At 42.0% G+C, this 13,921-nt stretch overlaps 1 protein-coding gene across 1 annotated transcript in view; it reads right to left on the bottom strand.

The window, feature by feature from the left end:
- The window catches only part of glb1 (galactosidase, beta 1), an 84,754-nt gene extending 71,626 nt beyond the window's left edge, over positions 1–13,128 (bottom strand). The window contains exons 1-6 of the mRNA XM_060850270.1: positions 13,058–13,128; positions 10,430–10,596; positions 6,055–6,205; positions 5,896–5,956; positions 2,747–2,841; positions 555–735 (exon numbers count right to left, since the gene is read on the bottom strand). Of these exons, the coding sequence (XP_060706253.1) occupies positions 555–735; positions 2,747–2,841; positions 5,896–5,956; positions 6,055–6,205; positions 10,430–10,596; positions 13,058–13,111 (709 nt within the window). The 5' untranslated portion in view covers positions 13,112–13,128. The remainder of the gene's footprint in view (positions 1–554; positions 736–2,746; positions 2,842–5,895; positions 5,957–6,054; positions 6,206–10,429; positions 10,597–13,057) is intronic.
- Between the last annotated feature and the right edge of the window lie 793 nt (positions 13,129–13,921).

Below are 13,921 nucleotides of genomic sequence, written 5' to 3'. Positions count from 1 at the left end.
TTAGCTCTCTCACAAGCAATGCTAGGTCCCTCACGCTGCTTTATATTTGCGCCGATTTTAAGCCGTCCTCATTTTCTGTATTTTGGCTGTTGGAAGATTAGTGATGGGGGGAAAATCAGTTTATGTGAAGCTAGGTTTTCTAGATTGATATCTGGAATGAGTAGGTTGTCCTATGGAGCTGACTGGATTGAAATATGTACGATCCTGAATATGTCTTGACAAGCTGGACAAGGAAAGGAAATTTCCTGTTGCGAATAAGCCCAGAGCAGGGCAGCACTGTTTAAAATTAGGGTTCACTCTTGTAGGACTGAGATTAGGATTTTTGTTTCTCAGAAGGTTACACTGTTACGGAACTCTCTGCCTGAGAAGTTGGTGGGCCTGCTGAGTTTCTCCAAAACCTTGGATTTCTTTAAATTTTAGATTTCCAGCATCAGCATTAATTTGCTTTTATTACGCCTTGCTTTATTGATGAGAGGTCCAAACTGAAAGAAATCCCTTAACCTATTAACATTCAAAGGCTTTCAGTTCTTCGAAATAACTAAACACTAGCATACCTGGACCAAAATCCACTGTAGCATATAGCCCTTGCAGTGCACCACACTTCAGGAACCTTTTGTCTGCTCCATCCGTTGTAAACAAAATAACTTCATCTCCCAGATGATACCGAAAGAGATTCAGTAGGTATCGTAGGTAATCATAGTCACAAGCAAAGTAGCTACCATATTCATTCTCCACCTGAAACCGCATAAGAATTCTTACACTTACTAATTATGTAGTTACATGTAAAAAAAATTGACCCAATTGCAAAACAACTCTCAATAGCTGAAAGAAAGAGCAAGATGTGAATTTGTATGGCACGGTTCAGAGTCACCAGGGACCTTTACAGCCAATCCAATGAAGCACCTTTGAAGCTGACACGCAAGAAATGTCACGGCCAATTTGCACACACCAGTCCCAGAAACAACAATGGTATCATGGTCAGATAATTTATTTTTGTGATACTGATGCAGGAATCAATATTGGATGAGAGTGCATGGATAATTCACCTGCTCTTCTTCAGAAAAGTGCAACGGGATACTTTACATCCAGCAGAGACTGGTGGGAGGGACAATCCCTCAGTTTATTGCCTCACATGAAACATGGCACCTCACTATTCTGTCAGTACTGCAGCCTTACTCTCGGGTTTTGTCCTATGATTCTGGAGTACACCTGAAACCTTTTGACGCAGAGGCTAGAATACCATCACTGAGTCGACACTTGCTACCTACTGGCAACCTCTAATGTTAAACCTATCTCTCTCTCTCTCTACAGATACGGTCTGACCAGAGTGTTTCCAGAATTCTATCAGCATTCTTACTGCAGTTGATAGTTACTGTTGCTTAATAACAAATACAACAGATGTCAAAAGAAATGCATAGCGGTTCAAAGAATCCTCTGAAGTTCTATACACCTTGGCTCAAATACTGGAGAGATCCACAGTATCATATTTTGGCGGGGTGGGGGGGTTTGCAAGTAGAAATGTTCAGCTGTAATCCTACAGTTGGGTGTTCTGGCTACTCAGCCATATGCACGAAACAAAAATGTCCAAATGTATGAAACATCATCCAACAAATACTCAGAAAATCATCAAAACAATTGTAAAACCCAAGCCATCAGCAGCTGCTGCTGCAAAATAAGCCAATTCCTGCAGCCTGATTTTAGCTGTACTATTGCTTTTCTTTCTTCAGGTTGAGTATGTACTGGTAAAAAGAATGCTTGCTATAACCCATGGGCTGAATCATAATCCTTCTGCATCATTTTAACTCTATGCAGACATGTTTTGGTCACATTTCAGTTATCGCCTTCTGCTATGTAACATAATTTCACATGAAGCCGCCCGGTGGAACACACTTCAAGCACTGAATTCTTGTCTTCCTTTCCTCTTTACACAGCAGAAGTTTATTTTGAAGCTTTAGATGCTAAGTCAGTGTTTCCTGAAATTGAAAGCTGGCCAGAATATTGCAAACTTCAGAATAACAGCCTCAAACTCAATTTAATTCAGCAGCGTAACTGTTTGCTCTGCAACAACGGTATAAGGTTGGCGCTGAATCTTCCAGTTTTTTTTTGTCCATCCTGCCCAACAATTCGCTGAGTGTGCCTTATTTTAACACAGCAACACTTTGCAATCGTCTGGATGGAAGTTAATCTCTCAGAGCTCTGTCTATTTGTGAAAGTTTGTCTCTGCTCTTCTGCTGCCACTCATTGACTCTCTCGAGCACTGAGGAATATGTGGTTTATATAACTCTCATCCCTTATTTTCAAATCCCACTATGACTGCTCCCTCCCTTTCCCTGTAATCTCCTCCAGCTTGAAAACTTTCCAAGAACTGTGTGCTCCTTCAATTCCTGCTTTTCACACATCCTTATTTTTATTTACTTCATGACTGGTGGTTGTGCCTTTAGCTCTCTGGGCTTCCCTCCTTAACCTTCACTGTTTCTCAACTGCGCTATCTGCCTTAAAGGTATTTCTCAAGATCTACTTCTTTCACCTGTTCCTGTGTTGCACTTGGCTCAGCATCAAATGCTGTCTGACAATGCTCCTGTGAAGTACTTTGGGTAATTTTACTGCATTAGAGATGCTACACAAGTGCAAGATATTTTTGCACACCCATGGATTATACCCCCACACCCATCCAATCAAGAAGATTAATTATTGACTAATTATTTGGATCAGTTCATTCATCTATTTTAACATAAACACTTCGTACCTGTACCGCAATAATTGGTCCATTGTTCTGATACAAAAATGGTTTGATCTTGGGAAGTAAAACATCCATCCATTTATGAACAAACTGGAGAAAATCTAAGACAAAAGCAAAAGTGTCAGACACTGTAAAGAACAATCCTTAGTTCTGTTTAGTTGCATGATTTGGTATTGGACGGAGACAGGAAGATCACCTCAAATTTGCTGGTCCCTAATTTTAGTAAGATGCACTTTTTGTCGTTATTATTCATTTTCAAAATGAGGACATCATTGATGGGCCACCATTTATTGCCTCTCTCTAGATGCCCAAGTAGCGGCTAGTGGGCCTCCTTCTTCAACCACTGCAGTCCATGCTTCAGAGGTAGTGCCAAAACGCTGTCAGGTAGGGAGCTCCAGGATTTGTATCAAGTAAACGATCGAATGATAAAGGTAGAGGGATGGGTGTATATGTGGCTGGATGGTGCAACACTTAAGAGGTGATGCTCTCAAGAATATGCTGTCCTGGTATTTCTAGGGGGTGGAGGTCATGGTTTCGGGAGGTGCTGTCAAAGAAACCTCAGTAAGCTACTGCCATGAATTGTACTGGTGCTGCACTGTACCCAATGTTGGGACTAAAATGTGCCTGTGCATGAGCACACAACACCCTCGAAATACCACACAATGTTCTGTATTAGTTTTCTTTTGCTCGCATGGTATTTAAGATACAATGCTTTGAAAAAAACTGGCTGTGTGTATCACCAAAGGTTTACAAAGAAGAATGACTGCAGCCACATATTGGGAGGATGTGGATCCTTGAGAGGGTGGATGATGTGGAGTTTGAGTGTTGTTGCAGCTGCACCCAAGCAGGCAACTGGACAGTATTCCATCATACTCCTTCTACTGATGCTTTTAAACATGGTGAGGATGGAAGCTACTTGCTGCAAGACTGCTCTGCTAGTTGCAGCATTTCTGGAACTGGATGAGTTCCTGGTCAGTAGCCACCATGCAGATTCGGCTGTGCTGAATCCGGAATGTTGAATATCAAGGAGTGGGAGTTGGAATGACTCTTTTTGGAGTTGCCAATTGGCTGACACGTATATGCTTAGAAGTTACTTGCCTCAAGCCAAGTCTGGATGTAATCCAGATCCTTCTGCACATGAGCATTGGATGCTTCATAATTTGAGGAATTCAGAGTGGCAATGAAGCACAGTGTGAAAAAGTGTACACTGTACAAACTGTGTTCACCAGTGATCAGCCCAGCTTCTGAACTTATAATGATGGAAAGGTCATTGAGGAACCAAGTAGTGAGAATGTGTATTGCTAAAAAGAGAGCGTAATGTAAGTAGAGTGGAAATTTTAAACTAAGATTGAGCTAAGTCTGAGAATTCATTGGAAGTCATGAATAATCAGTTCGTTGGGTGTTCACATAGGAATGACAGCCGCATTCACACTAATTTTCACAAATATCAAGTCTGCTCTAAATACTCTCTTGGATAAATATGCAGATTTCATTCCCTAATGCTCAAATGTTCCCCAGCAACTACTTAACATCTAAGGCCATAGTTGTATAACATGTTGCTCCAGAGCCATTTAATTGGATACACTAGCTTTTCCTACACACTGATATGTTGCCTGTGGGTCTTCATTCGCTGGTTGACTGTCAGAGACATGGGTTTTGTTTGCCAAAGCATCCACCAAGTTCACTCACTTGCACACTCACTCACCCTCCTTCACCTTCCTTCAAATTAATTTCATGCAAAGCTCAGCATGGAGAGACAATCCAACCTCATGAAACACGATTGTTCACTGGGGCTAGCAGAGCAAAAGCAACAATTAGCGCGTACTTTCAGTGGTTATAGAACATAGAAAAATACAGCGCAGTACAGGCCCCTTGGCCCTCAATGTTGCACCGACCCAAGCCCACCTAACCTACACTAGCCCACTATCCTCCATATGCCTATCCAATGCCCGTTTAAATGACCATAAAGAGGGAGAGTCCACCACTGCTACTGGCAGGGCATTCCATGAACTCATGACTTGCTGAGGAAAGAATCTACCCCTAACATCAGTCCTATACCTACCATCCCTTAATTTAAAGCTATGCCCCCTCGTAATAGCTGACTCCATACGTGGAAAAAGGTTCTCATTGTCAACCCTATTTAAATCCCTAATCATCTTGTACACCTCTATCAAGTCACCCCTAAACCTTCTTTTCTCCAATGAAAACAGCCCCAACTGCCTCAGCTTTCCTCATACGATCTTCCTACCATACCAGGCAACATCCTGGTAAACCTCCTCTGCATTCCAGTGCCTCCACATCCTTCCTATAGTATGGCGACCAAAACTGCACACAATACTCCAGATGCGGCCGCACCAGAGTCTTATACAACTGCAACATGACCTCAGGACTCCGGAACTCAATTCCTCTACTAATAAAAGCAAGTACGCCATATGCCTTCTTCACAGCACTATTTACCTGGATGGCAACTTTCAGAGATCTGTGCACATGGACACCAAGATCCCTCTGCTCATCCACACTACCGAGTATCCGACCATTAGCCCAGTACTCCATCTTCTTGTTACTCTTACATGTAGCAGAGTCATTCAAGGTATAGTCTGAGGTTTAGATGCTCGTTTTAATAATTACAAAAGCAATGCTTCAACAGGAAATTGGATCTAAGTCTTTCTTCTTGGCAAACTGAGAAAGCAAAAACCTGATACATTGCTTAAAGCTCTTTCTTCTTTGGGTTGAACAACAATAATATTTGTTCTCATTTGCTAATTACTTCCCAAAATTAATTCTGAATTTTCAACCTTTCACTTTATCAAAGCAAAATCAAATTAGATTACTTACAGTGTAGAAGCAGGCCCTTCGGCCCAACAAGTCCACACCGACCCGCCGAAGCACACCCACCCAGACCCATTCCCCTACATTTACCCCCGCACCTAACACTACGGGCAATTTAACATGACCAATTTACCTGACCTGCACATCTTTGGACTGTGAGAGGAAACCGGAGCACCCGGAGGAAACCCACACAGACAGAGGGAGAATGTACAAACTCCACACAGTCAGTCGCCTGAGGCGGGAACTGAACCCAGGTCTCTGGCGCTGTGAGGCAGCAGTGCTAACCACTGTGCCACCGTGCCGCCCATTATGATTTTACATCTTACCTGGATCTGTAGATCGAAGGACGACTGACTTCTTCTGCAGCAGCCAGGCAGGAAGACCACCCTTTTTAAGGAAAAAAAATTAAAAACACTCCAGCTTTATGAACAATTTGTTTTATAAATTTGAATTATAATTTCTCAATTGAATTTTATTGCACTCACCATGTCCCACTCTGCACAAATAAAGGGCCCAGCTCGTAAAATGACCAGCAAACCGATATCATTGCACAACTTTAAGAAGTATTCCAAATCTCTATCTCCAGTGAAGTCATATTTGCCAGATTCGGTCTCGTGGTAATTCCATGGCACATATCTGTATAATTTAAATAGGATCTGGTTTATTACACAACTGATGCTGATAAATGCCAGAGAACATTAGAACAACTGCATATATGGGCTTCCTCATTCTTTAAACCATCCTTTTGTCTATATGCATGAATATAACAAACTGTGAATGTTAACTGAGTCACTAGCACCAGATCTTAAAGCAGTTTAGCAATCCAGACAGCAGCTGCTGCTGCTCCAGAGCTCCCACATTACTCCTCATTCTATAATGGTACCTTGTTCATTTTCCATGGAGTTAGTAGCATCGAGAACAATTGCACGTACATAAAGAAATGCATATTATAAAATGAAATGAGTGCTGTAGGTGATAGAAAGTCTAAGTACATAAAGCAAAGCTTTAAAATAGAAAAACGCAGCTTGCATGAATTAACCATTTTCACAAACCAGTTTCAAGTCAAAGAAGAACTTACATTTGGGAAGTGCAGCCACGGTTATATTGGAGGAAGTGTGCTAGCTAATTTGCCACAGTTGTAACACTAAGTGCTTTATGGTTCAACCTTTATGCTTGAACGACATTTAAAGAATGAGTATGTTAACTGCAGTGATAGTTTGACATTTTTATTCCCTAACCCTGGCTAAACAATCAATTAATTTTAAGTGGTTGAGCAAATGCCAGCTGGCTGCAGGGGTTTTGGTTTTGGAAAGGGGATTGGGGGGAGTTGAGGTTAAGAAAGTGGACCATGCCAATATTTCTATCTCAGGCCTGCTGCAGTGCTCCAGTGAGGCTCAACACAAGCTGCAGGAACACCACCTTATCTTCCTTGTAGGCACCTTACCTGTTTATCTGGCTGTAATATTTATCCTTTTAACTTTATTTCATACTTTTAAAACTTTTACTATGAATCACTGTAAGGTAATGTAACTTATTTTTTCTTTCTTTCTCTATTTTGTATCTTAGATTTGTACCTAGGTACTTTGTACATAAGATTTCTGTGCTGTACATCTCTGTGACTCTAAGATGGTGCCATGGGGTTTGACATTGCAAACTTTTCACTGTACTCGAGTATATGTGATAATAAATCTAATTCTCATGAGTTTTCAGACCTCAACACTGAGTTTAACCATTTCAGAATGAGAATACCCTCCTCCATGTTCACTGAGCCCCCACACCTCCACCCGCCTCTGTCTCAAACACACGCATAACCACCCCCACTCCTCATTTTGTATAAGTTGTCCTAGCAGAGTGAGCCCATTTTCAATCATTTATATTTCTTGTTAGCACAGTACCTAGCATTTATCTCTCTCAGCAGCAACCTCTTTGTTTGCCTGTCCATTTCCCTGAATCCCATCACCATGAAACCTACCCATCAGCCCCCAACTCCTGCTGAGTGCTTCCAGCACTTTCCGCTTTTGTTTCTGATTACCAGCATCTGCAGTTCTTTGTTTTTATTACACAAATGTAAATTCTGTGGTATTGTCTTAAATCAATTCGAGAAGACACAAATAAACATCCACTGAGAGTGAGTAGTCTGTTGACTGTATTATGGAAATAATTATTGGAGTCAGTGAACATCTCACTTTTTCAGAGATGACCCTAGTCCCGTATCTCTCCAACACATTTGACATTTCAGAATTAACGACTTAACATAAACATTCATTACAGAGTCACAGTCATAGAGCAGGGAAACAGACCTTTCGGTCTAACTCGTCCATGTCCTATTCGTGTACCTATCCAAATGTATTTAAATGTTGTAACTGTACCTGCATCTACCACACCCTTCAGTAGTTTATTCCACATCGGAACCACCCTGTGTGTGAAAAAGCTGCCCCTCAAGTCCTTTTAGATAAAGCAAAAGTGACTGCAGACATTTAATTACATTAACCTGTAGCACAAGTACTTTTTAATAACATGATTCTTATTAATGGTTCCATCAACTTTTCACGTACTGAAAATTATCCAGTTCCAGTATACAATCATATTTAAATTTTTCGGGTAGTTTTTGCTGAAAAGTCAAACTTTGTTTTCTTTTAAATTTTCCCTTTCTGACATTTTTACTTTTATTAATCAAATATTTTATTTCCCTCTTTACCACTCTTTCTGCACATGACCTGACATTGAATTCATCCACTGAATACTGTATAGCTTTCTTCACAGTCCTGGCTATGTTTTATTTCCCACTGACTGGTTAAGGAGGTGGCCTGTTGGTTGCTCTGGGCTGTTATCAGTCTACAGTTCCAGCAAATTTGTTATCTTGAATTGCAGGAGAGAGAGGCTGCCAGCTGGAGATGTCCTGGAGGAATGAAGTCTGACCCTATTGTATCTGATATTGTAGTGCATTACATATAGACTCTCCAAAATACTATCATTCTGTGGACAGTCATGCTTCACAAATAGGAATAGGGAACATGACCTGTTAACCTGCAATTTGACCAAAGAATAAACACTAGCCAAGAACTCTGTAAACTTGAGCTCATCTAAAACTCTGCTTCCTGGTTCCTTATTTACATTCACCTATCATCCCTGGGCCTCACTAACTTACATTGGATCCAGGTCCAGCAACATCGCAATTTCAAAATTCACATCCTCATTTTCAAATCCCTTCATGTCTGCCCAACATCTAATCTGCTTAAGCCCAAGCTTCCAAAATATCAGGAGTTCCTCTAACTCTGACTTCTTTGCGCACGCCTGAATTTAATTTTTCCACCACTGATGGCTTTGTTTTCAGCCACATTAGTCCCAGGTTCTAGAATTCCTTTCCAAACCTCTCCATCTCTCTCACCTTATTTCAAAAGCTTTTTAAAGCTTTACCTCTCTGACAAGCCCTTGATCATCGGCCTTTGATTCCAAATTTTGTTTCAAAAAATGTCTGCGTAAAGTTTTAAATTAAAAGTGCGAAATAGATACAAGTTGTTTTGCGTCTTCGAACAGTGGCAAGGTGTCTAACATCCACATGAACAGGTAGGGAAGGCCTCCGTCTCTCCTGAAAGACCAAAGATTATGTAGTAATAGGTCCCAAGACCACACCTAGGACAACTAGCAACCTGGAGGCAGACAATGTCAAAAAACAAAGAGATCAATAGATGTAATTCTACAGCAAAGCAGAAATTGCTGGAAAATTTCATCAGATCTGGCAGCATCTGTGGAGAGAAATCAGAGTTAATGTTTCAGGTCTAGTGACCCTTCTTCAGAACTGATGGTAGGTCGGAAAAGGATCTTTTTTATACAGAAGCTGAGGTGGGGGGTTGTAAACAATAGGTAGAGATAGAGCTCAAACAGAGAGAAAACCAGTTGGATAGATAAAGGAATGGTTAAAAGTCAATGTGGGGGAATGAACAGTTGCTTAAGCGGACAATTAGTGGCTGACAATGTGTAGTGTGTGGTGGCAGCTGTGTAATGACAAGCCTGTTGATGTTGAGTCCAGAAGACTGCTAGCAATGTAGTCTACCTACATTGGGAAAACCAAGCACAGACTGGGCCACCACTTCACACAATACCATCGTTCTGTCTGCACTTCCAGGTGCTTGCCACTTCACTACACCACTGTGTTCTCTGGCCAACATCTCCGTCTCCAGCTTACTGCAGCACTCCAGTGACGCTCAGACCAGGATGGAAGAATATTACCTCATTTTCAATTTGGGAAAATTGTAGGCTCCTGGACTCAATATTGAGTTCAACAATTATCAGGCTTGAGTCGATTAAAATGTGGAGCTGGAGAAAGCACAGCAGGTCAAGCAGCATCGGAGGAGGAGAGTCAACATTTTGGGTAGGACCCTCCATCAGGACTGGGAGGGAGAAGAGGGCTGAGAAATAAATAAAGGGAGTGGAGTAGGGCTGGGGGAAAGGTAGGTGGGATAGTGATAGGTGGATACAGGTAGGAGGTGATTGAGACTGGTCAGTGGGAAAGGTGGAGTGGATAGGTGGGAAGGAAAATGGACAGCTTAAATCAGGTCAAGGGGACGGATCAGAGAGGGAGGGCTGGACCTGGGATGAGGTGGGAGATTTGGAAGCTGGTGAATTCTATGTTGAGGCCATAAGGTTGTCTTGATGAAGGACCCTGCTCCTCTCCTGCTGTGTTTTTTCCAGCTCCACATTTTATCAACTCTGACTTTCCAACATCTGCAGTCCTCACTATCTCCAAATGATAGGCCTTGAGCACCTTTATCCCAGCCCAACAAACCAAGCCTATTCGATCCAATATCTGCATTTCTTACTGCTTTTTTCCCAGATAGAATTCTAAGTTGTCACACTCACGTTTGAATTGCATTCAATCCCGCCATATACATTTTCATAAGGCGGTCCTTCCAATAGTAACGAGGTACACGAGAGTAGTGTATGCTCCCCGAAATGTAGCGAAAAGTTTTGCCATCCTTTCGGAAACAGTCATTGTCATAATCAATTTGGAATGTTCTAGATGAACTCTGAAAAAAATAACACAAGTCAGCTATGATCAGATTGTCAGACTCTCACTTACAAAAAGCATTTGATAAAAGCGTTGAGGGTACGGAGTGTAGAATTGTAATCTGCCCATGGAAAGGTCGGGATGTGATGTTACATGGGCTCACTTGCACTGGCCGCATAGGAGCAAGTGTAGTGCAGAGAATCAGGATTTCTCACTGTGTACCAGTTACGTACTGAGGACAAAACACGCAGGAAACTTCAGTGTTGTAATTTTATCTAGGCTTTTTTCTTCACCTTTCTAGATTACACAGTTGACTGACTGATGAACAGTTCTGGGGCTGTGTTGTTTGGATCCTTTTATTTCATCATTCCTTAAGTTATAGACACTTAAAGACAAAAATATTATCCCATGAATTATGATTGCTTATTTTGTTTGCCTGCTCCATTACTCAGCAAGATTACGGCCAAACTCTAAGTATTCGGCTTTGCTTATATACCTCTGTCTTGAGATAACCAAAATCAATCAATTTAAAATCTAAAATTAACAACTGATCTAGCATCAACTTACATTTACAGAAGAGAGTTCCAACATTTCCAATGTGTTTTGTGTAGAAATATTGCCTAATTTTATGCTAGTAAGATCTGTTTCTAATTTTTAAAGACTCCCAAAGTTTCTTAAAAAACAGTTTCCCTCCAACTGCTGCGCTAATTTCTTTGATCAAGCCACATCTTCATATTCTGGATTCCAGAGTACACAGCCTCTGTTAACTAAATCTCTCATTAGATTTTAATCATTGGAATGAAGGTATCATTCTGGTTAATCAATGCTGCACTTCCTCCGGGGCCAATTTGTATGGTATGATAGAGTTGATAAATTGTGGAACTGCAAAACGCACAGCAGGTCAAGCAGCCTCAGAAGGGCAGGAGAGTCCTTGTTTCAGGCAGGACTCTTCATCAGGACCTCCCTTCATCTTCCTGATGAAGGGTCCTGCCCGAAACGTCGTCTCTCCTGCTCTTCTGATGCTGCTTGATCTGCAGTGCTTTTTCCAGCTCCACATTTTATCGACTGACTTTCCAGCAACAACAGTCCTCACTATCTCCAAGTGGTATGATGTAGTGTCTTAATAAAGTTGAAATAAATAAGTGTCTCCAATTCACTTTTAAAAACAGACATACCTGACTTCATAGCCAGAAATGGTGCTTGTTTTCAACACAAGGGCAAAGCTACAAAGGCAGCTGTGTATTAACCTTATAATGAAATGCACTGGAAAATATAGAAGTCCTGCTGTTCTAGGGTAAAATGTCTTGCACCAGGGCACAATCTAAGCACCTCTCAGAGGAAACGATTCTTGTCTAAATAAAGCTTCTGCACCTGTAGATGACCTTTTGGAACCTGGAGATGCTGCCTTATCCACTGTTGCCAGCATTTTCTGTTTTTGTTTTGGATCACGAAGGAATATACTAGATGTCGAATACAGAGAGACAGACAAACATTGAGGGACTAAAGCAAAATACCGAAAATGGAAAAACATTAAACAGAGAATGCTGAATACATTCCATTTCATGTGTTGAGAAATAAACACCTTTCCAGTCAACGGCTTTTCATCAGAACTGGAAGTGAGATTTAATGAGGACTGGAAAGTTGCAATAATGAACTTAAAAGAGGCTTTCAGTAAAACATTCACTCACTTTACATTTGGTCTCCCCGAAATAGAGGAGACAACACTGTGGACAATGAATACATTATCAGTATCCTGAACAGAAAGATGAATGGGAAAATCTATGGTTCACCTGGAAGGAATGGTTTGCATCTGCCAGCAGTGAGAGGGAGAAGTGAAAGTTGTAAATTCAAAAATTAAGGAACTTGATGCTGAATGCAGGGGACTGGCAGTGAGACAGCATGTTCTCTCCAGTGTTGGGGACAGGGTCACTTGTTGGAGCAGAGAGGCAGAGGGTCACTGCAGGGGAGACAGAGTGATGGGGTTTGGCTGCAGGGAAGAGAGCAAGCATCTTATTTAGGAGTGGGTGGGTGGGGGTCTGAGAGAGGAAATGGGGAGGTCATTGGGGAGGTGGGGAAGAGATAGAGTGGATCGCTTCAGGGAGGTCTCACTGCAGGAGGAATGGGGGGGGGGGGGACTGTCACTTTACAAGGAAGTGAGAGAGGGAGTCACCTGGGAACAGAATGAGGGAGATCAATCAGATTGAGAATGTCTGCTAGAGGATACTCTATCACTGTAGAAGAGGGGAGAGGGAGGGGGAGAGGGAGAGGGAGAGGGGGGGGGGGTGTCACTGTGGAAAGGGAGAGAGAATGAGTGAGGTCAACCCAAGTGAGTGAGAGGGTGAGGGGGTCTCGCTGCCCAGTACAGACACAGGGCAGGGGGGAATGCTGCCTGACACACAGAGCAAGGAGGACCTAACTTCTCATACACGGAATGCGGGGTTGCGAACAGAAGGACAATGACGATAAAATTAATCACTTACTTGCGAAATTAGACAGGAACTAAGAGCCAGCAACAGCCACACACCCGGTCCCATGCTTCCTGGTGCTTGCTGTATCAGCTGATGGTAACGTTAAACCATCATCACGTTGTTTTGCTGCAGTGACTGACAGCTGAGGAGCCCAGTCTTCAAGCTGTGCTCAGAGCCAGGTCCCTGCTCCCGGCTGGATCCCTGCTCCTGAGGGATTGCGATTTCCCCGAGGATCTCAGTACCGAACTTTCAAACAATCCGCATTGAAATTTTAACAAAACACCACATGGATCAAAACACAACGTTGCAAGCCTCCTCTCTCTACAGCGCTTCAATGGAAGTGTCTCATCACTTTCCCGCTCCTTTGGCTTAAAACATCAAGAACCACAAATAGTTTAATTATGAAGAGTGTAGCTGATTTTCTTTTGGCTTCAGTTTGTATAAGCCATGATAGAAGTGAAAATGTTCGTGTACTAATGGAGATATTGAAAAACCGACTCGAGCAACCCGGTAAATCAATGCACACTAAAAGGATGTGTTGTTGAAAAAAGTCATATTGCAGATTCTCTGGCAATACCAGACTTTTTTTTAGTTCTTTCATGAGATGTGGGTAATGCATTAATTCGCTCCCCAGACATTGTTGATGTGTTGGGTTCTGGGTGGGTAAGGTACATTGCTGCCACAACCCTTCTTTGTAACTATTTTAAAACTGAACCAAAAAAATTTGTCCAAACAGTCCCCAAGGGACACTTCAATGAAAATCAGAATTCCAAGGAAAACACTCTTAAGATGCCATTTCATGGGTTACAGTATAATGCACCCTCAACCCTGTGGTGCCCATTGTCCACAGAAGGGCATCAGTGGTAACCGTGTGCT

Source organism: Hemiscyllium ocellatum, chromosome 34 (genome assembly GCF_020745735.1).
Source record: "Hemiscyllium ocellatum isolate sHemOce1 chromosome 34, sHemOce1.pat.X.cur, whole genome shotgun sequence".
Classification (NCBI taxonomy): Eukaryota; Metazoa; Chordata; class Chondrichthyes; order Orectolobiformes; family Hemiscylliidae; genus Hemiscyllium; species Hemiscyllium ocellatum.
The sequence above is the reverse complement of the archived record's forward strand: the minus strand, read 5'-3'. Positions and strand labels throughout refer to the sequence as shown.